The following is a 25100-nucleotide window of genomic DNA, read 5'->3' as shown; positions in this document are numbered from 1 at the left end:
GAAACCAAGAACTGTAGGTGCAAATAACACGCAAGACACTTTCGGTGCAACCCAAACAAATTCATTGGACATGTAACCTAATGTAGGGGCGTCCGAAAAGACATATCAAATTGATTCTTAGTTTGACCAAATGCTTTAATGTTATGTGTTTTCCTTGATATTTGTATTATTAATCTCATTATTCGTGTTTCATGTTATTGAAGTATATTTAAAAGCATCTTTGTAATGCGAGGATATGTATTGAAGTTAATAAGTTTTGTTTTCTATAAGAAATTTGTTGGACATGTAACTTAGATTGGAGTTACGGCGTCTGAGGGGACCGTACTCAATTGATTTTGTTTCGAACGTCATTATGATTTCATGTGTTGTTCGTATCCTGAGTTCATGTATATGATCGCAATTACTCAAATTATGTCTACAAATATCGCAATGTTATGTGTTTTTCTTATGATTGCCAACATATAATATCAATCTCATTATTCATGTTATGATGTTAATAAGAAGACGTTAATTATTATGTTATATCCGATCATTTTTGAGTTCAAAGAACGACTATATGAATATCACATACATCTTTTTCAAAACCTTTTTCATTATGCCTAAATAAATAATTAATAGCTTGTAACCAGCATTTAATGGACCCGGAAAAGGACCTAAATAACTTGTAAATATAATTAAGAATGTGCCTTATCGTCGTTGAAATGTATAAATAAATGAAAATGATGATAAAGTTTAAAATAAATATGATAATAAATATGATAATAATATTGTTATAGAGTTAAATATGATTTATATGTATATTTATATATGAATTGTAATTTTCAAATATACGAGGTGCATTCGAAAACGCGAATGATAAACAGGAATATGTAAAAGGTCCAGAATTCTTTTTCTTTTTATAAAGTTAATGAATAAAATGCAAAGTCCGTCGGACGCCATAATATACAACAGTATGTTGTATATTCGTATTGTAAATCTGTACTGTCTCGTAATTCTGGGTTATAAGATATTTTAAATATGTACTAGGCTGGCTGGTTGTTTGTACTATTAGAAGAAGAAAAAGAAAAGATATGTTAATTATAATGTTAATGTAAAAATATATTCAAGTGTTTGTTTTTAAAATAATGAGATTGGTTGGCAGGACAACTATATAAAAACAAGATATAAAAATAAAATGGAAGGATTATGGTAGATGAGTTAGTCATTTTAAAGGCTTAATAGTAACATAATAATATAAAGAACCAGTGGATGTTATATTATTGTTGTAGAGTCCTCATCTGTGATGTTTCCTTTATGGTCCTGGGTTGCTGAAGAGGTGTTCTTGGAGGTTGGTTTGTTTCATCTTCACTTTCTTCAAAGCCAGGTTCGCCGGATGAATCATTGTCTAGAAAATCATCTTTATGACTGGTTCACCTCTTGTAGCCTCTTCCCTACTTGAAGGTTACGGTTCAACTGACTGGATGGGATGGAATCTAATCTCTTCTGATTTTTTTTCAATCTTCTTAATATCGACACTATCAGTAGCTATTCTGCGAGCACCTCGCTGATCGAGAAATTCGCGTTCCGACCTTCTTTACTTTATGGCAGTGGCACATACTGAAATCCACGCACTTACAAGCAGCTATATCAAAAAGTTTGTTTTGGCTGTCTGTTCGAAAATCCTCAAGTTTCTTCTGGTAGGTTGGCAGGTCCTTTCTTCCCTTGAATGGCTTTAGAAGCTTCATGTATTTATCATGGTAAGCTCTAATCAACTGGAGCACTCTACTGTGTAACGCAACTGGAATAGAGGCCTTCTTCCAAAGACATTTAACTTTTTCTGCAACAGAATCAGACACCTCTGCCACAGTAGGATCTTTGTCATGTTTTGTAGGTTTTAAAGCAAGTTTTACTTGGTTATGGTACTTCATCACATCTTCGTAGGTAGGTAAAACATTGTCTGGCAGTTCACTAGGATCCCCAAAAATGGGGTACTTCAACATCTGTCTTCTTCTAGTAGAATCCATTTCTCATCTGAAAAAAAAAAATAAACAGATCGCAGAGATTGAAAATCGATATTTTTTTAGTATTATACATATACAATATACAAAATATGCATGCAGTAGTATATCTTTATTGCCAACAGTCACCGAAAGCTAATCATAATACTAAAAAGTGCAATTTGCATTGTTGCTTTGAAATGTTTCCGAATGCTTATGTACTTCGGGAACTTCAAACGCTTATTTCTGAAAACAGAAAAAATCGAATTGTGGCAGTGATGCAGCCGAGGTGCGAGATGTGAACTATGAAGAAGTACTTTGTAAAGTTAAAATAGCAATCAGAATAAAAGCTGCCTGGGGACCCTCAAGATGTTATCTCAGGTCAATGATTTTTTACACACATACTTTCCACATCATAATGCAACTTTCCCCCTATTAGAAAAAGAACTTTTAAAAAAATGTTCTTCACTCCACCCTACTGAACATATGCAAATGGTTTCAAAATAGTGAGAGCACCTGTATTTTCTAATAGGGGAAATTCGGGAAATTGTCCTTATCTAGAAATTTCCATTATATTTGGAATAGTTTTGCTTGAGAAAATAGTCTATAATTTTTAGCTCAGAACTTTTTAAATTCTTCCTCCTATTGAATGGAAGAATTAAAATTGAAAGAAAATCGTGTTACGTGAGCAATGCAAAGCTGCGCTTGCGCACAATTCCCCAACCTATGGGGTAATCATACACAAGGGTAGCGCAATGGTACGCAGTAATAAATAATTTGCCTTCGGTGCGAGCGGTCCCGGGTTCGATTCCCGGTGGGGTCACTCGGTCGAAAAAGTGTAACAGCTTTTTCAGGCCAGCCACCCTGAATGAGGTTTTCCTGGGTTTTCCTCATTCACACCAGGCAAATGCCGGGGTGGTACCGAACTTATAGGTCCCAGGCCGCTTCCTTCCTTTCCCAATCCTTTCTTCCTTCCCTTTCCCCGGATTGTGTGCTCGCCGAGGGACGTCATCCCTCAAATCGTGAAGGGCTACATGGCCTTAGATGCCGAAAGCCCAGAAATCCAAATCCTAAAAATCCCTAATAAATAATTCAGGAAATATAAATGTAGATTAAAAGCATATAAATTGAATGTGTTGAAAGTGTTTCCCTTATAATTGAATTGCTGTTTCAATATTTAAAATTAAAAGAAAATGAATGGGAAAAACTGTTATTATCATTTACAATGCTCACACACATAATTGTTTGCTGTATCGACATAAGTACATTCTGCGTGGCTCTTTCACAACAAAAAACATATATACCAGAACTCATTGTCTTTCCCAAAAGCATCACACATTTTGTAACGTTTATTTAGTATCTTCTATAATCAAAGCACTGTCTATGTCATCCAATTCATCGTCATCAAAAACAATTTCTTGATCAGTGTCTGACTCAGACTACTCTGAAAGTTACCTTTTCCGTATCAGCTTCTTGGTGCTTTTTCCCCCCACACGGATGTTATGGTATTACATATTTTTTTTGTCCAACGTCTTCTTACTTACCTCTTGCGGACATCTTCTAACTTGCGTTTGATGGGCATGTTGGTCAAAATTTCTGAATATTGTCTTGTTCGCCGAGAATACTTTAACACTTTTGATATTTCCTTTTCCTTGATGTAATCCTACTGGGCCAAAGACAAAGAAAGTGTTAATATCTGCAGATGTTGAAGACATAGGATCTTCAGTGTATGGATGACTGTTTTCTTCCACTAAGTCTTTATCTGCACTGTTTGAAATACCATATGATTTGTTTGAACCTTTATGAGAGGAAGAGTCAACAGTGATAACTAGTGTAACATCCTGAACTGGACAAAAATCATGATCCTGAATCTTGTCGGAATTAAAGGGAAATACGCCTGTAAATTGGAAACCTGAAACAACTTTCTTCGTAGTTGCAACTTTTGATATGAAAGCTTTATTCAGGATTTCAGTCAAATTATATTCTGTCACCTTTTCGTGGCCACTTGTAGTTAAATTAATATCATATTCCTGTACAAAATACATTTCTCAATGTATTGACAAATGTTACGTCGAGCGGCTGCAAACTGTGCGATATGTGAGGTGACAGAGATATCATATGAATGTGGTTATTTCTGCAGAATTCATAAGTCTCAATTGAAATATGACTTGCAAGGTTATCTAAAATAAGCAGCACGGGGTCAGTTGCAATGGATTTTGCATACTTCTGAAGGTGAGGCAGCTACACTGAACAATTCTGCGCTTGTCCAACCATTTTTGAATATTTATAAGAACACCCGATGAGACCATTGCTTTGCGATTGAGGGTCATACGTTTCCAGGAACTAGTTGCGTTGACAGCGTTGCGTTATTGTGCGCTCTTTTTCTGCTGAACTAGTAGCATCAATCCTCTTCATACCTTTCGCACCGTAAATCTTCGGCCACGTCTTTGGGATGATTGTGATACCTGTCACACCCATGTTGTTTATTTGCCTTGGCTCAATTTTAAATTCGTCCATAACTTTTTGAAGATCTGAAAGAAATAACAATCGTTTCTTCTTTATTATCGCAGTAATCCCATTTTAGCTTGTTCCCAAAGAATTCCCAAAGAATTTCATGCAGCGACTATCTCCCCTCTGATATAAATTTTGCGGCAGTTGTTATTTATGGGTCCCGTGATTACGCTTAGGATGAAAATAGATTATGTTTACATTTTAAGAGACCTCGTGCATTCTATGTTTAAGATGTTTCCGCCTGACAATTTAATTTTATTATATGGCAAATGTGCAAATTGACACTGCTAGTACTGTTGAGGTGCAGTTGTGTGAACATCGGGACGAACTACATCTCCCTGGTTCGTCAAATCCCCAGACCACAACATAATTGAACTTATGCGGTTAGTTTTGGAGGTGATACTCCGGACTAGATATCCTACTCCATTCTTGCTGATGAAACTGATCTGTTTAATTCGGTTTAGCATGAAAGAAATGAGACCTTGGAAGATGGCTGAAGGTCTGACGCACCACATGTGCACACAGAAGTCACTTAATTCCTGTAAATTCCGCTGAGAAGGAAGACAAGCTCAGATTTATCGTTTAATGACATCCCACTGTGCACGTCTCGAGCAGCTTTTCCCCTGGAAGATGACGGATTTTGACATGGTCATTGATGTCATGAAGACAGATTCATGATTCTTCGGACCATGCAACACTGTGTCATTGTTCGGCAGTCCAACGACAATGAAGAAGTGCCGTAATCGACGATACCATCCGATTAACATTAGTACATGTGCGGGATGTCTGCCCATATCTAACAGTGCTCAGTCTTACCTGTGCTTTGTCCACTGTTAAAGTCTGCTGTTAATGTGCCACAATTTGCGCCTTACCCTGTTTTATCTATTTTAACAGGTTACAATGTCAGACATCTTAGGCTGTTCTACATCTTGTGGTTTGGTGCTTTTTTTATCGTGTTTTTCCCATTTTTGCAAGACAATTACCTCGACAACTCACGAACACCCGATAAATCGCACTGTTTCTGAGATTCTCGTTTCCAATTGCCTGGCCATTACAATTTGGCCAATTCTGATATATCACGGCCTTCTCCATTCTACCTATGAGCACCACACTGATTGACCAAATGAAATTCCTGTCTAGTCTAGCGAGTGGTTCTGCTATGCCCCGTTGCTTTTACATCAGGCCAACGACTTCGTTCAAAAAGTAGGGAGTGGTCATAATATTTTGGTCGGTCAGTGTATATTTGTGTGTTTTAAAATTCAATATGGTATATTCTAAGGAACTAACGCCATATTTATATTTTTTAGTTATAATTATTTCTTACTAAAATACCAAAATTGAATATATTTAATTACAATACCTCCGTGAAAATATGTGGAATATATAAACGTAAATATTGTTTAAACACAAATATCAGATGAAAACTGAAATCATAAAATTTTCGTTTGGGATGTCAAATGAAAAAGCTTGGCAAAAGAATATATATAATGTTATTATGTTTCAATATGATTATATGATTTTATAAATGAACAAATTGCTCCATAAAAATCAACAAATTTATCTTATACATTTGAGAAAATGAGCGCAGTTGAGTTACTTGATACAATCAATCATCTTATTTTTAAGACATTATTGTATAATTTATTAAGTTCATTGGCATTCAAATACAAATGCATTCAAAGAAAAATAACCCTTCGTGATTCAAAAGTTATTTTGAATACCTAACAACCAAAAACACTTAATATTGATTCCAAGTCAATAAAAATATGTATTTTATTTGTTAGTTTATTTTAAATACACTCTGAATGAATCCGTTTTACAATAAATCGATAGTTATTAGAGGCAATGATACATTGATGTACGAAACTCGTATAACTAGAGGCCAATTTGGATCCATTTGTGCGTGAAAGAATGAACACAATGCTGGTCACTTTCAAGTCTAAGTAGTTATAGGGTTGTATTCAAAAATGTTTGAATATTTCACGATATAAAATTTCTTGGATACATCTTGAGCAACGATATAATATTTAAAGAAAACAAACAACCTTTGTTTTAGAAAGTATAATCTGTCTCGTTTGGATTTGTACAACCTTTTTTTAGCACCCAATTTATATGAGACAATAGTTTTCTACTTTGCATTTAAATGGAAATATTTTAAAGCAAAATTTATCGGAGCAGGGAAACGATCATATCTTCTCCTTCAGCAAGCTACAATTTTAGTTCATAGGCCGGTTGTTTGACAACTACAACATAAACAACGGAGCATCAACAGCACTCGTAAAAGCATATTAACACGTTTGTTTTCAAATTCCGTCAAACACAAGACTGTTTGTTTTCTTGTAAGATCGCCAAGACATAACTGCGCTTGCTTGAATACAATTTAGTTTTCATCAGGATTGTATTTATGTGACGGTGGTCAATCGTGGATGAAATGTGCAAGGTCAGGCAGGCTCAAGAGGATATTCTTTCAGATTTAAAAAAAAAAAAGTGTGAAAGAAGCGTACGCTCACGATCAGCCCTATACGTCGTTCTGTTTGTAGAAATATCCATATAATCCTTGACAAACAGAAATAGCATTAACTTAGACCTACTGTTTTGCATTCTTGCAACCGGATTTGGTTGCAAGAAAATATCTCGCACAAGCAAGTTTCGTTTTTCGCACTTATCCTTTTATTTTGTTATTGGTAAATGATTTCGGTATTAAAACTATAAAAAAATGCTTCATCAGAACGTATTAATAGTATCCTAATTGAATTTCGATCAGCTCGTAAATGAAATCTTGAATATAATGTGCGTAATACAAGAGTTGAAGCTGTCCCATCTTTAAAAAAACTTTGAAGTATAAGTGATGTCACATCTTTAAAAAAATGTATGTTTCTATTGAAAGATCTTTGCTTTCTCTCGAATCTCGACACGAAAATTCATCTCGTCTTGTGTCGTTCGCAATGGAACTTTCCATGATAAGAAAATAATTATTTATTATTTGATACTTAATGATTAATGTCAAATTGATATGTTATTTTAAATCCGTACAAGAATCTCAATTTTCCCATTCATCAAAATATTACTTTCACTTGAGGATAAAAAGGAAGTCAGAAACTCTTTAAGGGATCTTCTCAAGATTATATGTGTAACGTCCTGATTTGGAGAATGGCATACCAATCTGACCTCTACGTGCATGAGTAGATGATCTATCAATTTTTCTCCATTACATTACTGTAGCCGACTGATAATAAACCATTTAGGAGTAGAATTCCTTACGACCAGTGCGCTCATTTCGTATAACTTAAGGTTAGGAGGAGGGCGTTCAGGTATGTTGTTTCGTTCTCAGAAATCCAAATAAAGATATTCAAATCCTCGATATTCAAATAAGCTTTGGGGGACACAGCTCCCTTGGTCTCATTAAGATCGGTGGCCGTGTTTTATGACATAGCAGTTTAGAAATTATAAAAAGGAAAAAAAGAAAAGAATATCAGTAAGCAAGACTGTAGACGCATCAGACAGTTATCAGAGCAAAGAGATATCGAGATTTTTTTTTCTTGCAATCGATTCAGCGTCCCACGGATAGGTTCCATCTCCTTCGTTAACTCTCTATTCAAACCGGAAGTGGTTCAAATTAGTCATTACCGGTTTCAATATTTATCGCCATAGAAAGAAAACGGTGACATATAGTGAGAAGCGGTTTTTTTTTCTGCAAATGATTCAGCGTATCAAGACAACGTACCATGACTATCCACAACACTTTACTAAAACAAAAAATGATTCAAAATTACTATTACTTCCGGTTTCAATACTGATTATCATAGATCAAAAACGGTATGAGATATCAAGGTAGCGTATTCTGCAGTCGATTCAGTGTCCCAATAATATGTTCCATCTCCCCCGTTAAACTTGTATTCAAAACTGGAAGTAGTAAAAATTAACCATTTCCGGTTTTAACTAATATCACCATATAACAAAACGGTATTAGATAGCGATAAGCGGTTTCCTGCAAATAATTCAAAGTATCAAAAGAGCATACCATTACAACTCACAACACTGTACCGAAGCCAGAAGTAGTTCAAACTTACTACTTCTTCCGGTTTCAATACTGATTTCCGTAGAGCAAGAACGGTAAGATATGTTGAGATGCAGTATTTGCAATCGATTCAGCTTCCCCATACTAGGGTCAATCTTCTGCCTTAACCATCTATTCAAACCGGAAGTGATTGAAATAAAAAATTTAATATTTCAACTTTTATCACCATAGAACAAAAGGTTGAAATCGGAACATAGTAAGATAGAGAGAGAGAGAGTATTAGCTTTCTGATATGTATTCAGCATTCAAGGAACAGGTTCTACCTTTGATCTTATTAATTTATTGCAGCTAGTAGTTCTAGATGTATTACTTCAAGTTTGAGTATTTAATTTCCCTAGTTTGGAAGTCTGTCATAGTTTCACACTTGTGAAACGATACTCACTTATCCCTAGGCCCAGGGGCGGATCCAGGACTGACTTCTGGGGGGGGGCGGTGGGTTGTCATACTGCTACTTTTAAGGGCTCCAAACTTTGGAATGATTTTTATTTATATATATAAAATAAGAAAGTTTTCCTCTTCTGGGGGGAAGCGCTCATATTACCATAGATCGCCCCCCTGGATCCGCCCCTCCTAGGCCTACCGAAATTGAGCCATATTGATTGAAGAGTTCATACATGAATAGGGATGATGTCCGTTTCATCTATCCTTTATTCAAAATACCTCTGTTCTCTCCTTTATTGAAAAACAGTTCTGTTCTTTGGAAAAGCTTGTATTCTGAACCATAGATGGAATGAAGTTCAACAAACGTGGACCTTTTTGGGTCTTTATTTCAAGCCATAGTTTTAAAATTCTCTACATGGTATTGCAATAATATGATCTTAAAACAAAAGTGGGTAACCAAGTAGTTTGTATCGCCTCGTGGCTAAGCGGTTAGCGTACACGCATTTGGCGTTTGAGACCCGGGTTCGATTCTCTGCGAGAGCTCATATGGTTCGGATTCCATGTTAATCAGTAGATCCACGTCTCACATAGTCTCGCTGCTGAAAGGGACGTTAAACTGAAAATCAATTCAACTCATATGACCTCACTGCTGAAAGGGACGCTCAACTAAAAATCAAATCAAATTTAAAAACAAACATGACAAATTAATGTTCTATTCTGAATGTTCTGAGCCTTTATCTCGTAACAGGTGTACTGTCAAACCGGGATACTCGGCTGGCAGAGGTACTCAACCTTTTATACCAGCGTATGGTGTTTACCAATCCAAAAAAATCTAATATATTTTGGGATGTTGAACTATCTGGTAAATAAATAAATAGAAACCTTGCTAATGCATAGAAAGAAACAAGCAATGCAGTAACAAGTAGTGTTATGCGCGAGATGAAAAATACTCTCATAAATTCTGTAAAAGTATCGTCTCGTTTTGTCTCGAAAAAATTTCGAGGCGTTTTGTAAACTTTTTTTTTTTAATGTATGCCCTAACTTTTCTCTTACTTTCATCTACAAATCAGGCTGTGATATATATAACATTATAGCCATATTTATTATTAGAGTATAATATTGGAGATACCTGCATATTTTTAAATGTTGATAAATACTCATTGTGTTTGTGCAATCACTTTATCAATTTATAGTTTTTATACTGTGAATCATGTAACACGAAAGCAGTGATTGAGATCTAAGATTTGGGTGAACTAATATTGCCCACAATTGGGCCGCGGTAGCTCAGTGGTATAGCGTTCATCTCTCGTGCATGGGGTCCTTGGTTCAATCTCAGTTTGCTCCAAGCGAACTTTGAGGTGAACAAACACCGTGTGCTTGGGTTTTCTCGTGGTTCTCCCGTTTAATCCTACTTTCTTCATTCCATCATTTCATTCCATCATTTTTGATCATCAATTGCCTCCTTTAGCCTAACCATCATACCCGTGGGACGTAAAACTTAAAAAAGGAAAGTTGTTGCATACGAGACTCAAGAAATGTCATGTTTCTCGTCCCAACTGGAATTTAAAACTGTATTTCCCATCTAGACACTTGTCTCGTTGTTAACCCATAGGAATAGGAAATGTTTTACTGTCATAATCGCAGTCACTTAAAAAAAATGTCTTCCTTATTGAGGTATTCTTAGTTGAAACTGGAAGTATCAAGTCAGCAATCTTTAAGAAATTTTAAAACAAAAAGTATGCATTGCTCAGAGAAAAGAGTCCTTGTAACCTTTCACAATCTAAATATATTCAAAGTACTTCTATATTTAGACTAACTTAAACTTACAACATTCTCCTTAGGCTATATTTCTGCTTGTTATTACGTACTCGCTAACACAAGCAAATTTTGGGACGAATTCGTGCTATGCAAGCTATGTATATAATTATAATGCAATAACCTAACCTTACCCAAGCTTTTATTACATTGTGCATCCGTTCTGTTATTTTGAATGAATGAAAGAAGTAGCTACGTAAAACGTTGCAGTTGATTCATGAAACGTTATTAATTGTACGTTGAAATGTACGATAGTAGGTTCACACACGTACGTATGTATGAAAATTACGAATTATTCACATTATACCTGGTATATATTCCTACTAGCTGAAATACCTGTTCTTCGCACGGGAAAATATACACTTATGGAAGTATTATTTGTGAAAAATTTGAAACCCTTTCCAGGGGCGGATCCAGGACCTTCTTCTGGGGGGGGGGGCGGTGGGTTTCATACTGCTACTTAGAGCTACTTTTAAGAGCTTCAAACTCTGGGATGATTTTTATTTATATATATAAAATAAGAAAGCTTCCTCTTCTGGAAGGGAGATCACCCCGATCGCCCCACTGGATCCGCCACTGACCCTTTCCTCCCTTGGAATACGCGTTTCAACCAAAGTGCAATTACAGACGCGTTATCTGTTACCGTATCATTTTTCTTCTATGGTGATAAACAGCCGGCAATGGTTAATTTCTATCACTTCTGGTTTGAATAGAGAATTAATGGAGGAGATGAAACCTATTATTTGAACGCTGAATCGGTTAAAAAAACTTCTCGATATCTCTTACTCTTATTGATCTATGGAAATCAATATTGAAATCGGAAGTACTAGTAAATTTCAACCATTTCCGACCTTCAATTGATTGCAAGAAACTTCTTGTCGCTATTTGTTACTGTTTTTTTGTTCTATAGCTGTAAACTTTGAAACCAGAAATGATCCATTTCTACCAGTTCCAGTTTGAAGATAGGATTAACGGAGATGAAAACTTTTCTTGGAATGCTGAATCGATTGCCAAAAACCGGATCTTATCGTATATCTTACCGTTTTTCTTGTATGGAAATCAATATTGAAATCTAAAATATTAATAAACTTTAAGCTACTTCCAGTTTTGGCAAAGTGCTGCGGATGGTGATGTTATGTTCTCTTGAGACGCTGAAGCGATTGAAAAGTATCGCTTATCGCTACCTGTTCCCATTTCTGTTCAATGGCGATAAACGTTGAAGCCAGAAACGGTTGATTTCTACCACTTCCGGTTTGAACAGAGTGTTAACGGAGGAGATAGAACCTATTCTTAGGATACTGAATCAATTGAAAAAAATAGTTTCTCGACATTTCTTACTGTTTTCCCTCTGATATCTGTCGACGGACAGAAGGAAATAGCCGTTCTATGACTTCCGATATTTATACATAGCATGGGTTGGACGTACAAAATTTGTCACCTTCAATTCCTCCTAATTTCTCAATCCCTTACATATGAATTTCGAAAAGCCCTTCCCGAGTGGTACTTACTACCATAAAATTTGTGTATTGTCCAATCAAAATCAAGTCTATAACTTAAGCAATTTGGCCTTACAAGGGAAGTACTTGAAGTGGTACACGGGGATCTCCATATGTTATATATAGTTGGAAAGGTCATACCGAGTACACCTCACATGTGAAATATTTCGCTTCAATAGAGCCTGTAGGGGGCGCGACGACCATTTGAAAATCAGAACAAAACAAACTCAAAAACGTGGACAAAATAGGAAGCTATAATGTAATTGTATATGACCTTACGTCCCTCTCCAGTCAAAAGTAGGACCACATAGACGGTGGAGACCTTGACGAGGTTCTGGAGCTTTCAACCAACATCTGCTTGCACCAATCTTCTAAATTTGTTTCGAACAATAAATAATACTTTGTCGTTTTCTTTTCAGGTTCACAAGATGTCTAGAGACGTATAACCACATAATTTGTTATGGATATTACAAGAATTAAAGGTCACAAACTTGTATTGAAAATTGAAAGTATATAGGCCTACTTACTCAAAAGTAATGAGAGGAAATCAGTTATCATCAGAAATCACTTCCACACACATCTATCGGCAAACTCCGTTACGTTTTGGTACCTTTACTATGCTACGTTTACGCTTCTCAACCACTTTAGAAAGTTTATCCAGGAATACTACAATTAATGATTTCATATTTTCGTTACAATTTATTCCTTGCACATTATTAATTTAACAATATTATTAAGTAAATTGTTCGAAGTAACAAGAAAACATAAACTTGAATATCTCCTTTAAGATTACTGTTTAACTAATTTCACTAAATAGCATGTATTTATTTATGTCCTAGAACAATGGTTCTCAACCTAATTTATATCACGACCCCCCATTTTATCACATTCTCTTGCCAGCGACCCCCTCGTATTTTTTGTTATGTTTTAATAAGCTTGTGTGTGATTTTTAATATACCCATGCGGAGATTTAAGGATATTCTATAATATCTATTTCTAAAATAATAGAATCCACATTTCTTGTACAATTATAGTGGATACAGTAACTTTCCTAAAAGCGAATGGATTAAAACCAAATTTGGTTAGTTCATTCATATTACAAACATCGAATTTAATCCAAAATGAAGGTCATTTGAAAATTGAAGACTTTGGAGCAAAAACCCGTCAAGTCCAAAAAGTGAGAGTGTAAAGGAGATAGCATCACAAGGGTTTCTCGTCATCAGATTTTCTTCAAATTTGGCACAAATATGCTAGACCGAAAATAAATCGACCTTTCGGAAAATAGGTTGAGGGGAACAAAGGGCCCCTTTAAAAAAAGTCCCCTTGATTAAAAGGGTCACATTTAAGAAACGAAACTCTGCCAATGCAAAAATGACTTCAAATTAGGAAATACGTGTTTTGTCGTTTTTGCGAGACAAGGGTTGCAGAGGCAATGCCACCTTTGAAATGACAAAGGCCCCCGCACAATCCATACGGAAATTTGATTTCGGTGGAATTGCTTGAAACCGTGATATGTTGTAGATATTGTGTTCCTCAGAGAAAGCCTCAATGGGCACAACCATAAATTACTGACAGTTTAGCCACTACAGGGCCACTTTTTTGAAAAGAGTTGAAGGTAACGGTATTCTGGATTTCGGTGTAATTGCTTGAAACCGTGATATGTTGTAAGTATTATGATTTTGGGAAAAAAATCTTAATGGGCATATCCACCAATGACTGACCATTTGGCAACGGGGCCACATTTTTTAAAACAGCAGAAGGTAAGGATATTCTGGAATTCTGGTGGAATTGTATGGAACTCTGAAAAGTCCTATCCACAACCCGGAAAAAGGAGGGAGAGTAGCAGCCAATATCATTTAAGCAAAGACAACATTTTGATGTTCTTCTTGCGAGACAAAGGAAAACCCTGGAAAGCCCTGGATAATTTTTCTCAGGATCACATCTACAACATATCACAGTTACATTCATTTACACCGAAATAAAAAATATCGTTACATTCCGCTGTTTTCAAAAATCTGGGCCTATAGTTGCCAAACGGTCAATAATTAATATTTGTGTCCATGGGCGGAGATTAGGGGGGCAAAGGGGCAGTTGCCCCCGCACTTTTTTGAAGTAACCCATTAATGTATATAGTTTTATTTAGAAATGTAAAGTTTTTGTATATATTACTGGTTCATAGAAAAAATTGTGCCATATATTTGCCGTTCCGTGAGTAAGCCTACGTATTGGTTGTCTTCCCGTGGAGTAAAGAAAACTACAGGAATTGAGTTTTAATTGCCACAGAAAATAACCCCAAAATTAACCGATTGGAGCACAACAATTTCAGCATATTTTCACTTCTTACAAGGGCTCGATATGTTAGTCAGCCACTTTGAAACTAATTCAGAGACCATTTCGCAAAAGAAAAAAGGTCTATCACAAGTTATTTTTTAATTGCACAAAAATTGACAATTTCTAAAATGTCTTTTCTTCTTTCTAAAGTAAGGGGAAAATAGTGTAATAAGAAACAACTTCTATCTTTTCCTTCCATTGTTTGTAGTGTAATATATGAGTAAAGTGGTGTGTTAGGTACGAGTGTATATACAATTAAATTTAGTGAATTCAACATAATTCTAGGTTTCAGTGTTATTTTGTATAACTGGAGTATGGAGTGATTCTAAGTATTGTTGTGTTTTGACGTGCTCCAACAAAGCGAAAACTGCACCTAATGGCAACGAACATGTTTCGGGAAGTTGCAAAAGCATATCGTCGGCGGCAATTCAAAACCTGCTATGTGCATTTTGCAGGAGAAGCGAAAAACAGTATCCTGGTTAGCTTTTTGGCTTTATAAAAGTGATGTTACAAGTAATATTTGATGCTGCACGTAACTGGTACCTTCTCAAGTTACTTGAGAAGGTACCAGTTACGTGCAGCATCAAATATTACTTGTAACATCACTTTTATAAAGCCAAAAAGCTAACCAGGATACTGTTTTTCGCTTCTCCTGCAAAATGCACATAGCAGGTTTTGAATTGCCGCCGACGATATATTTCTTTAAATGTCGTAGTATTTACTGTCTTTTATTTTCTACGAGTAATAACATACTTTTAATAGCATGTGTGGAATTAAAAATTAAGTTGTTCATTAATCCCTGTTTCAATATGACTTCTGCAAAACAAGCATCATTATTTATTACTGTGATTAATATTATCCTTTCTATTTATTTCTTTTGCAAATGTGTTATTCAATAATCTGATCACACAGTTTTCCAGACAGAATTTTAAGATGTTCATGAGCAAGGAATCAAATCTCTTCTTACACTTTTGTTGTTTAAGAGTACAAAGGGCTACTACCTACTGGCGTTGCTTTTGTCAATTTACTTAATAATATATGAAATACTACATACGGTATTTTAACTGAAAAATATATTACCCTATTAGTTATACAACCTTTCTTCAAACAAAATTAGAAACAAACAGGAAAACTAACATTTATATGCAAATATTCAGATCATGTCTTGACCCTCCCCATTTTTAACGTCCGACCGCCGCCACTGGTTGTGTCCATTAAATAATTAATGGTTGTGTCCATTAAGACTTTTTCTCACGATGAGAAGATCTACAACATATCACAGCTTTACTCATTCTCACCGAAACCCAGAACATCCTTATACTCGGCTGTTTTTAAGAAAGTTGCCCTGTAGTGACCAAACGATTAGTGATTTGTGGTTGTGTTTATTGGGACATTTTCTCAGGATGACAAAATCTGCAACATATCACGGTTTCAAGCAATTCCACAGAAATCCAGAATACCGTTACCTTCAGCTTTTTTTTTTTTTTTTTTTTTTTTTTTTTTTTTTTAAGTGGTCCTGTAGTGGCCAAACGATCAGTGTTGGATGGTTGTGCCCATTGAGATTCTTTCTCAGGATCAAAATATCTACCACATTTCACGGTTTCAATCAATTCCACCGAAATCCAGAATGGGGATAGAATAGGGATTGTATTTCAATGTGCATGTTTTGTTGCTTTTGAATTTTTCCGGTATCTCAATACGAGTTCTCTTTAGTTTTATATTGTATCTCTTTCATTTAAATTGATTTTTAAACAACTCTGCACCTGTTGAAAATGTTTAGTAGACCTATTTTTTGTTGTTCCTAACAATATACGTACCTATATAAAAATAAAAATATGCATAACAGAACAAAATTCAAAATAATATTTAAAAATATTTTTCGGTATTAGATTCTAATTTATTTACCTTTTCCATTTATCTTAGCTACTCTCATGAAACACTCTGGCGACCCCCAGGTTGAGAAACCCTGTCATAGAATAAACTAATTTTCTAACTGAATGATTGGGGTTTAGCAACGTTAACTAGATTACTATTGGCCACAACATATCCACTCACTTTTCCTGTTTACTCTCTCATTTTCTCCCATTTTCACTTCATAGAACATTCTCATAAAACAGAAGTCTCTGATGCAACACTGAATCTTTCTCTTCCGCAAATACAGAGTTCATTTTAATGGTTTGTAGAGATTTTTACGTGAAAATGGTCTGCATCTGTTCCGAGAATTCAATGAGATCACAGCAGCGTACTTATATTATCTTTCAATGTTACTTCCCAAAACGTGGAGATGAAAATAATTGGATATGAAATAACTACAGAACGACTGACAAAACTATTTTACTGATCCTTCTTTGAAGGCTGATTTCTAAAGAAAACGTCTTCTCAGTATTTGAGCAAACACCAGTAATGAGTATGAACAACTCACAACTTGTTAGTATTAGTCAGTCAGTCAACTAGGGCCTCTCCTTTTATATAAATATAGATATACCCCGATAAGAATGACTTGATCGCTGGTTAAGTTGGAACTATAGCTAAATATACCGTTACAAATCTAACATAATACGAAAGGTAATATTAGTTTGAAAATTAATACTCATACTCATAAAATTCATACACAATCAATTGTTGTACCTAAATGCCAATAAATGTGTTTTGGAATTTCAGAATTTCAGACATGTATATTTTCCCATTTAATGGCTATTTTTTAAAGTTAGCTAGCTATGGTGTAGCTAGCACCCATTGCGAGGGCTACACCCTCTATCAGGGAAAGAGATTTGACATTATTATGGAGGAAAAGGAATTTCTGTTGGGCAAAGAGATATTTATTAACTTTATCAAACATCCATATGCTTTTTTTTATATATACGTGAGGAGGCCCTGTTAGTAACAAGCGGGTTTATTGTGCATGATATGATGGTGAGATATGGACCGGGACGTGTGACGTGCTGAGGATATTGATGATGTTATAGTCCGGATAATTTGGAGGTACGGTATATTTATATAATGCAAAAAGCAGTGAGAGAGGTGTAGGCGTCTGGCGATGGCTTCGAGTGTAGGGAGCGTCGCTGTAAACGGTTTCAAAAAAGAGAGAGTGTTCGCTGTCATAACGTTGAGTAATATATTTAATACGAAGAACTTCGATATGATAAAGAAGGCGAGGAAATGTGATGCGGTCGTACAGTTCACGGGTTGGACTCGATAATTTAATGCGGTAGGCTAGGCGGAGGGCATGTTCCATTATTAACAGCTTTTCGTAATGTTTTGCGCTTGCTGAAATCCATGAGCTGAAACCATACCTAAGAACAGGACGGAGGAAGACCTTGTAAGTGTTGATGAGCGTAGAAGAATGGAGATCCCACCTTGTACCTATGAGACGTTAAGTAAATATAATCGATTTTTGGCTTTGCTTACGACGATATCGAGGTTTTGACGCCATGTAAAATGGTGATCAAATGTTACCCAAGTAGTTCACTGTCTTTGAGTGCTGTATGGCAGCATCATTGACGGTAAGGGCAAGACGAGCTGGGTTTCGATGAACTCGTGATCGACATTTTGGTGGAATAAAGACTATGGCCTGACTTTTGGTAGCGTTTATTGTTAAGCGCCACGTCAGACACCAATTGCTAGACCGACAGATTGCTTCATTCATCGCAGTGTTTATTTGAGAGATAGTTTTCGCTAACGCCAGGAAAGCCGTGTCATCAGTGTACTGAAAAGTATAAACATTTTGAGGTAAGGACGGCATGTCAGCGACATAAAGCAGATACAGTAGTGGGGACAAGGCAGAGCCTTGCGGAATGTCGCTATGAAGAAAAGTAGGATAAGAAACACTGCCATTGATGTAGATGTAAGCCAGGCGGTTTGTAAGGAAATTATAGATGAAGCGGATGTACGTGATAGGAAGACGGAAAGACAGAAGCTTGAATAGAAGTCCCATGTGCCATACTTTATCAAATGTCTTTTCGAGATCGAATAAAACTAAACAGGCAGGCTTGGAAGAATTGTAATGATTAGTGATCATGTTAGTGAGGCGAAATAACTTACTGTTAATGCTATATCCTGGTCGGAAACCAACTTGATGTAAAGGTCGCAAATTTTTCGCTGTTAAGTGAGAGTAAAGTCTTTTGACAAGGACGCGTTCCAATATTTTGTTAAAAGTCGAAATTAATTGTATGGGCCTGTAAGATCATACGGTATTCAGTGGTTTCTGTAGCTTAGCAAACATGAGTGTTTTGGAAGTGTTCCACTCAGGGCGAAGATAACCTGTGCGGAGAATAAACGTAAATATAGTTGCCAATAGGTGAAGTGAGACGTAAGGCGCTTCTTTGACATACCAATATGTGAATGAATCCAAACCAGGGGCAGTATTGCGTTTGCGAGCCGTGACGGAGTTGATATCTGTTACCGTGATAGGCGTAACAAGAGGATGGTCGGGTAAAATATGAGACGTGCTGGGTTGAAGTTCTGGTGAATTTATGTTAAAGGTATGTGTGGGATGCCTGCGAGGAATGGCAGCTTCAGATGGCGTGAAGATAGATTGGAGACAGGTTGCGAATACGTCTGCTTTGTCTTTGTCCGTCTGAAGAAGATTTTCATTTTCTAAGAGAGGATAGGTATTGTGGGTCTTGCGACCAGTAAGCATGTGGAAACGGTGCCAGTATCTGGATGGGTGTGCAGTGTCTACCAAATTATTGCAAGGTTTTATCCATTGATGGGGTTTATATGCTTTAACATAATTGTGAACTGTCGTTTTTCTAAATTGACAAGACCCGGGTTCGATTCCCGGCGGGAGCTCATGTGGTTCGGATTCCACGTTAATCAGTAGGTCCACGTCTCATATAGCCTCGCTGCTGAAAGGGACGCTAAACTAAAATCAACTCAACTCTAAATTGACAAGTAAGTGCAATGACTCTGGATTTCCTGACAAGTTATTCTTCAAGTGCGTTAAAAAAGCTAGTTTTTGGCTGCAAAATGTTTTGTGGAAAAGTCCTCGTTGTTCGCGTATCTATTCGCAATTTTCTTTTAATCTTTCCTACGCACGTAAACTTTTTTTCTGTGCTGTTTCAGGAATTTTATGTGCATACTTGTATTCTAAATGATATATACTGTTCTAAAATAATTGTAGAAGTGGGTCGACATCTAGAAGCAACAAAACAAAAGCATATGTACAAAAGAGGTATTTTTGTGTTGGAGCAAAAAAAAAAAAACTTTAGATATTTTGTTTCGTTACTTATTTTCGACTTTCTACGTAATAGAAAATTGAGCATTGAAAAGATGGAGTAAAATAAATAAGAAAATGAAATTCTTAATAAAATTGCTCTTATGGTGGTACATTTTGTTCAGCTGTAAGCATTAAACAAAAAGGATAAGACACTATATAAAGAAGTTATTTAAATATTTTCGCCTAAACGTTTATGCAACCCGTAACTGTTAAATGTTTTGAGCCTTGCATATTAGCATTACGCGAAACATACATAATTGTGAATGAAGAATGTCTCAATAGCTACCGTTAAAGATACCTTTTTGCATGAAAATATTGACATATTGACTCCATTAACGAACTACGCTGAGATAATTACTCTAGCTGTCTATTAAGGTTCTTTCGTTTCTTCCCACATGCCCATTCCACCAATCATTTCAAAGTTATTCAGTTTTATTGATTATTCGTCTCCTATAGACTAAAGGGCATAATTGTGGGATGTAAAACAAGAAATTTATTACATTTTTGTAACTTTTTGTAATGAATTTATTACTTCTACAAAATCATAGTAGCCGTATAGTATAGAACGAAACGGAATCACATAGTTCATTTATCAAAATACTTATACACAGAATGGTACAACCAAGTTTTCATAGAGATACGAGGGCTATTCAGAAAGTAAAGCATGTTCTGGAATAAAAAGAGGACATGTAAAAGTAGATATTTTTTATTGTATACATTTTCAAATGACACTCTTACACTACTTTTCGACATAGTCGCCAAACTAGTTCAGGCGCTTATCATACGATGAACAAGCTTACGAAGTCCATTGTCATAAAAAGTTATTGCTTCAATCATTCCTGCACCCCAGCCTGGAAATCTGAGTCGTCCTTACAGCGCTGCGTTGATAGCCAGGTTTTCATATGGGAAACGAGTGGTAGTCACTTGGTACAGGGTCCAGGCTATATGTTGGATTGTTGAAAACCTCCAAATGAAATGCCTGAATCCACTTGGGAGAGTACTGGAGGGTGTTGTCATGAGACCCTCCAGAGGACTTGTCTACTCAGTTTTCCTCGGCGTTTGTTTTGAATTGCTCTTCGCAACTTTTATACTCTTTCACAATATTGTTCACCGGTAATCGTTGCACTGCTTCCAAAGTTGACTAGCAGTACATCTTTCCTATTTCAAAGTATAGTAAGCATATGTTTTCTTGCAGATATGCTTTGCAAGCATTTTCTTATTATATATATATATATATATATATATATATATATATATATATATATATATATATATGTGTGTGTGTGTGTGTGTGTGTGTGTATGTGAACTGGTGCGTACTCGTCCCCATTATAGATATGATCAATAAAGGAATCACCGTCTTTGTTGTAGTCTTAAAGGAACTTCAAACTGGCTGCCATTATGTGACTTCGTGTTCCTCTGTCAAAATTTTCGGAACCTGTCTTGTACAAAACTTCTGGTAGCCTAGCTTTTGGGCCACAGCTTCATATTATAAGCTCCGTGAACTGGTCACACGAGAGCTCTGTTATTGTAAAATAGATTTTCATGAACCTTGTAGTTGATTTATGTGACTAGTTCATTTGTTACAATGTTCGGTGCCCCACTTCGGTCTTCATTCTAAACGTTTGTGTTAGTTTCCTTCATTTAGAATTAAGGGCCGAGGTACACTGAGAAGATTTTTTGTATGCCGTCTGGCTGGAGAGAACAGTTATACACGGGCAACATGCAATTTCTGCTTAAATCACTAGATATCATGTGTTGTAGATATCCAATCCTATATGTTATACATATCCAATACATTTGTATGAAGGGTATCACAACAAGCAACTGCAGTATATGTGAACTTCAATTTGTATTCTGTTGTTGCATACGGTGTATGCATGAATACGACGTATGTATGGATATAATATAGCATAATATAACATATAAAAATTCGAACATGCGAACATATTTAGAGGAAACGAAAGGTTGATTGGGAAGGAAAAAAGTAGGAAACACCTATCCTTGATGTAAACCTCATATCGTAATAGGTTTCATGTCAGTAGTCTGCAGACATTTGCCGTGCCGCTACTCCTTCCCGCTGTTATCGCCATTCCCTCTCCCCGTTGTGTTTGAGAGTTGGACCTTAGTACACAGGTAACCATATAGTGTTTGCTTGTCGATTAACTCTGTCGTACACAGTTCCAGAGCCCTGCAAACCCAGGCCCGAAGACGGACCGTCCCGGCCTGGATGGATCTGTATTCTGTGCCCGGTTCGACCCGGCCCGGCCCGGCCCGAATCTCGAACCGGGCCGGACCCTAAACTTGCCAAGCACAAACGAGCTGGGTCTAAACGGGCCGGGCACAAACAGGCCGTGCGTAACCGGCCTAAGAACAACCAAGTCTGATATATCAAGTCAATCCTTCAATACGCAATGGAAAATGAGAAATGTGTCGACATAATATTGCAATGTCTATTTGTCCTTCTCGAATGGGAAAATCGTGTGAAAGGTTACCCAAGGTTTGCTTTCTATATCCCTATTCTGTCTGTATATTTGTTATCTATATTTGCTCTGTCCACTCAGGTTTATTATTAATATAGCTCATGGACATAAAAGTCTTATACTACACTCATTAGTGCGTTACAGTAACAAAGAAGATAAGTGAAACTGCTACACCGTATGTAGTACTAATATTATAGCTACTACTGCTAATATTACTGTTACAATTACAATTACGAATTCTAGTTTTAATTCCACTATTGCTGCCACTGCTACTACTATTACTACTAGTAGTAGTAGTAGTACTCATTACTATACTAATACGACAGCGAATACCACTACTGCTATTACTAGTAATACGAAAAAAAGCAATGAAAATTAAATATTTCAGTTTTATGTCCCACAGTTATGCCGGCTATGTTAAAGGAGACGGCGATGATGAGAAATAAAATAAATGGTGGAATGAATAAAGTGGGAGGAAACGGGAGAACGCCGAAAAAATCCCCACACACGGTGTTTGTCTACCACAAAGTTCACTTGACGCGAGCTGGGATCGAACCAGGGACCCTATGCGCCATAGGTGAATGCTCAATCACTGAGCCACCGTTCCAGGAACACCTAATCGAACCTGGCGTCTTGGTGATTTATTTGATCATTATATTTTCTTATATTTGTAGTATCATACTATAAACAATACAGGAATATGTAACACCATTTGGTATTTGCCTTGCTAATTGAACATTACTACAAGTTGCGGTGGCGCGGTGGCTCAGTGGTAGAGCGTTCATCTCCGGTGCTTGGGGTCCTTGGTTCGATCCCAGCTCGCGCCGTGTGGACTCTGTGGTGGACAAACACCGTGCTCGTGGGTTCTCTCGGGTTTCTCCCGTTTCCTCCCACTTTCTTCATTCCACCATTTCACTCATCTCTCATCATCACCGTCTCCTTTAGCCTAACCGGCATAACTGTGTGACGTAAAACTTAAAGATTTCATTTCATTTCATTACTACAAATTGCACTGATCTTATGAGCACGCCAGTTCATGGTTTTGGCCTCCGTGGTCTTATGGTAGCGTACCAAATTCTACTTAGTAGGTCAAGTACTTGACTTCATCATACGTTCTTTAGGTAACTACAGCTCAGGCCGTATGGATGATGACCGGATGAATTGGTGGAATGAAAACAGTAGGAGGAAACTTCCACTTACACGGTGTTTGTCCACTAAAAAGCTCACATAGTACGAGCAGGGATTGATCCGACGACCTCTAGCATCAGATGTGAGTGCTTTTTCTAATGAGCCACCGTTGTCCCTCGTAGATCAAGCATCAGTTCACATTCTAGGCAGACTGGCCATAATAACTAGCATTTCTTCGTTTTTTTTTCTGTACTTAGAAGATCAATTCTGTACCACCAGACATGTCAACACTGACGCGAAGTCGTAGCAGTTGTAGTAGTATTAGCAGTGTTCGTAGAAATAATAGTAGGAGAAGTAGTAGTAGTAGAAGTAGTGATAGTAGTAGTATTATAGTACTTTGTAGTCTTGAATAAAGAGTCAGTTTCCCAAACACATTATGATTAACATAAGCTGACAACATTAGTTTCCGATCCGTCTTTCAGAGTGTCCGAGCCTAGCCGGGCAGGCCCGGCTCGGCCCGGAAATGCGTGTGCCCGGTTCAGCCCTATAGCATTTGTGTCCGACCCGGAATGTGCCGTGCTCGGTTCGGCCCAGAATGTGCCCGACCCGGTTCGACCCGGTTAGGCTCCGGTCCAGTTTGATATTACTTGAAACAAACCGGGCCGGGTAATCCGCCGTGCCAAACGGGCTCGCCCGGCCCGTGCAGGGCTCTGTGCAGTTCTGTTACGATTTTGCTTATTCTATCTCATGAAAAATAAAATGTTACCTTATAACAATTCAATTACCTCAGATTCTCATGAGTTCGATTACTTCGCCGCCAATTTTCAGTCTTGATATCAGCTGACCCTGGTGCGAAATCCTGGAAGGTAAGAGAGAATACTGACCAGTTATTTTTTTTGGAAGAAAATCTCCCACTAATAACTTACTAGAAGGTGAATAAAGTGAAATTTTCAAATTAATTATAATAATTCATATGTAATTGATATACATTTCGTATGTAGACCTAATTAGTGGTTGAACTAGGTACCACTAATGTTTCATAGTTTAATTGTCATGGATGTTTAAATAAGTTAACTCTGTCAGAATATTCCAATGAGAATAGTTTTTCACTCCGGTCTCCTTCCACTTTGACTGTGCATCCTGCCAAAAGTCCCGGGGAAAAAATCTATATTTTTAACAATTAGGTTCCTGCATAAAGTACGTCAATACTTCTGAATTGAATTTAGTGCGCGATTCTTAAGGTTAAAAATCAACACGATATTCTTTACATTTTTAAATTAGAAATTTCCGAGTAGTTATTATAAGTGTGAAAAAATTGGAAAATTGATTTATGATATACACTATAAACAAAATCGTTAGAGCCATTTTTGAGAAAAACGCACTTTTTAAAAAATTTTTACTCTTAAGTAAACTACCCTTATATTTTGGGGTAGGAAGAAAATTAAAAAAAAAAAAAAAAAAAGAACGACTGGAAGATCACACAAAAAACTGAAGTTTAAAATGTGGTTGCGATACGTTAAACGATATGGTCTCTAGCTGAGTGAACATCAGGACGAACGGACGGACAATGTCGAAAAATCACAGTTTCGGTATCTATGGGGCATGAAACGTGTAAATCCGTTGAAATCTCGAATTCGATTTTTTTTCCCCGATCAACAACCTTTCTTCTCTCCTTTCGAGGCTC

The 25100-nt window shown here is 36.7% G+C and overlaps 1 protein-coding gene across 1 annotated transcript; it reads right to left on the bottom strand.

Annotated features, from left to right (window-relative positions):
• Positions 1 to 1220: 1220 nt before the first annotated feature.
• LOC145669311 (uncharacterized) lies at positions 1221 to 24278 on the bottom strand. The gene is made up of 2 exons (XM_081737619.1): positions 24202 to 24278; positions 1221 to 2010 (listed from the first exon to the last, which is right to left on the bottom strand). Exon 2 carries the CDS (start codon positions 2001 to 2003, stop codon positions 1518 to 1520), a length of 486 nt encoding a protein of 161 aa, XP_081593745.1. The 5' UTR covers positions 2004 to 2010; positions 24202 to 24278; the 3' UTR covers positions 1221 to 1517.
• Positions 24279 to 25100: the final 822 nt, after the last annotated feature.

This window comes from Thermobia domestica, chromosome 13 (assembly GCF_964235325.1).
Source record: "Thermobia domestica chromosome 13, izTheDome1.hap1.1, whole genome shotgun sequence".
In the NCBI taxonomy this organism is placed as follows: Eukaryota; Metazoa; Arthropoda; class Insecta; order Zygentoma; family Lepismatidae; genus Thermobia; species Thermobia domestica.
Note: the sequence above shows the minus strand (reverse complement) of the source record. Positions and strands in the feature narration are given on the sequence as shown.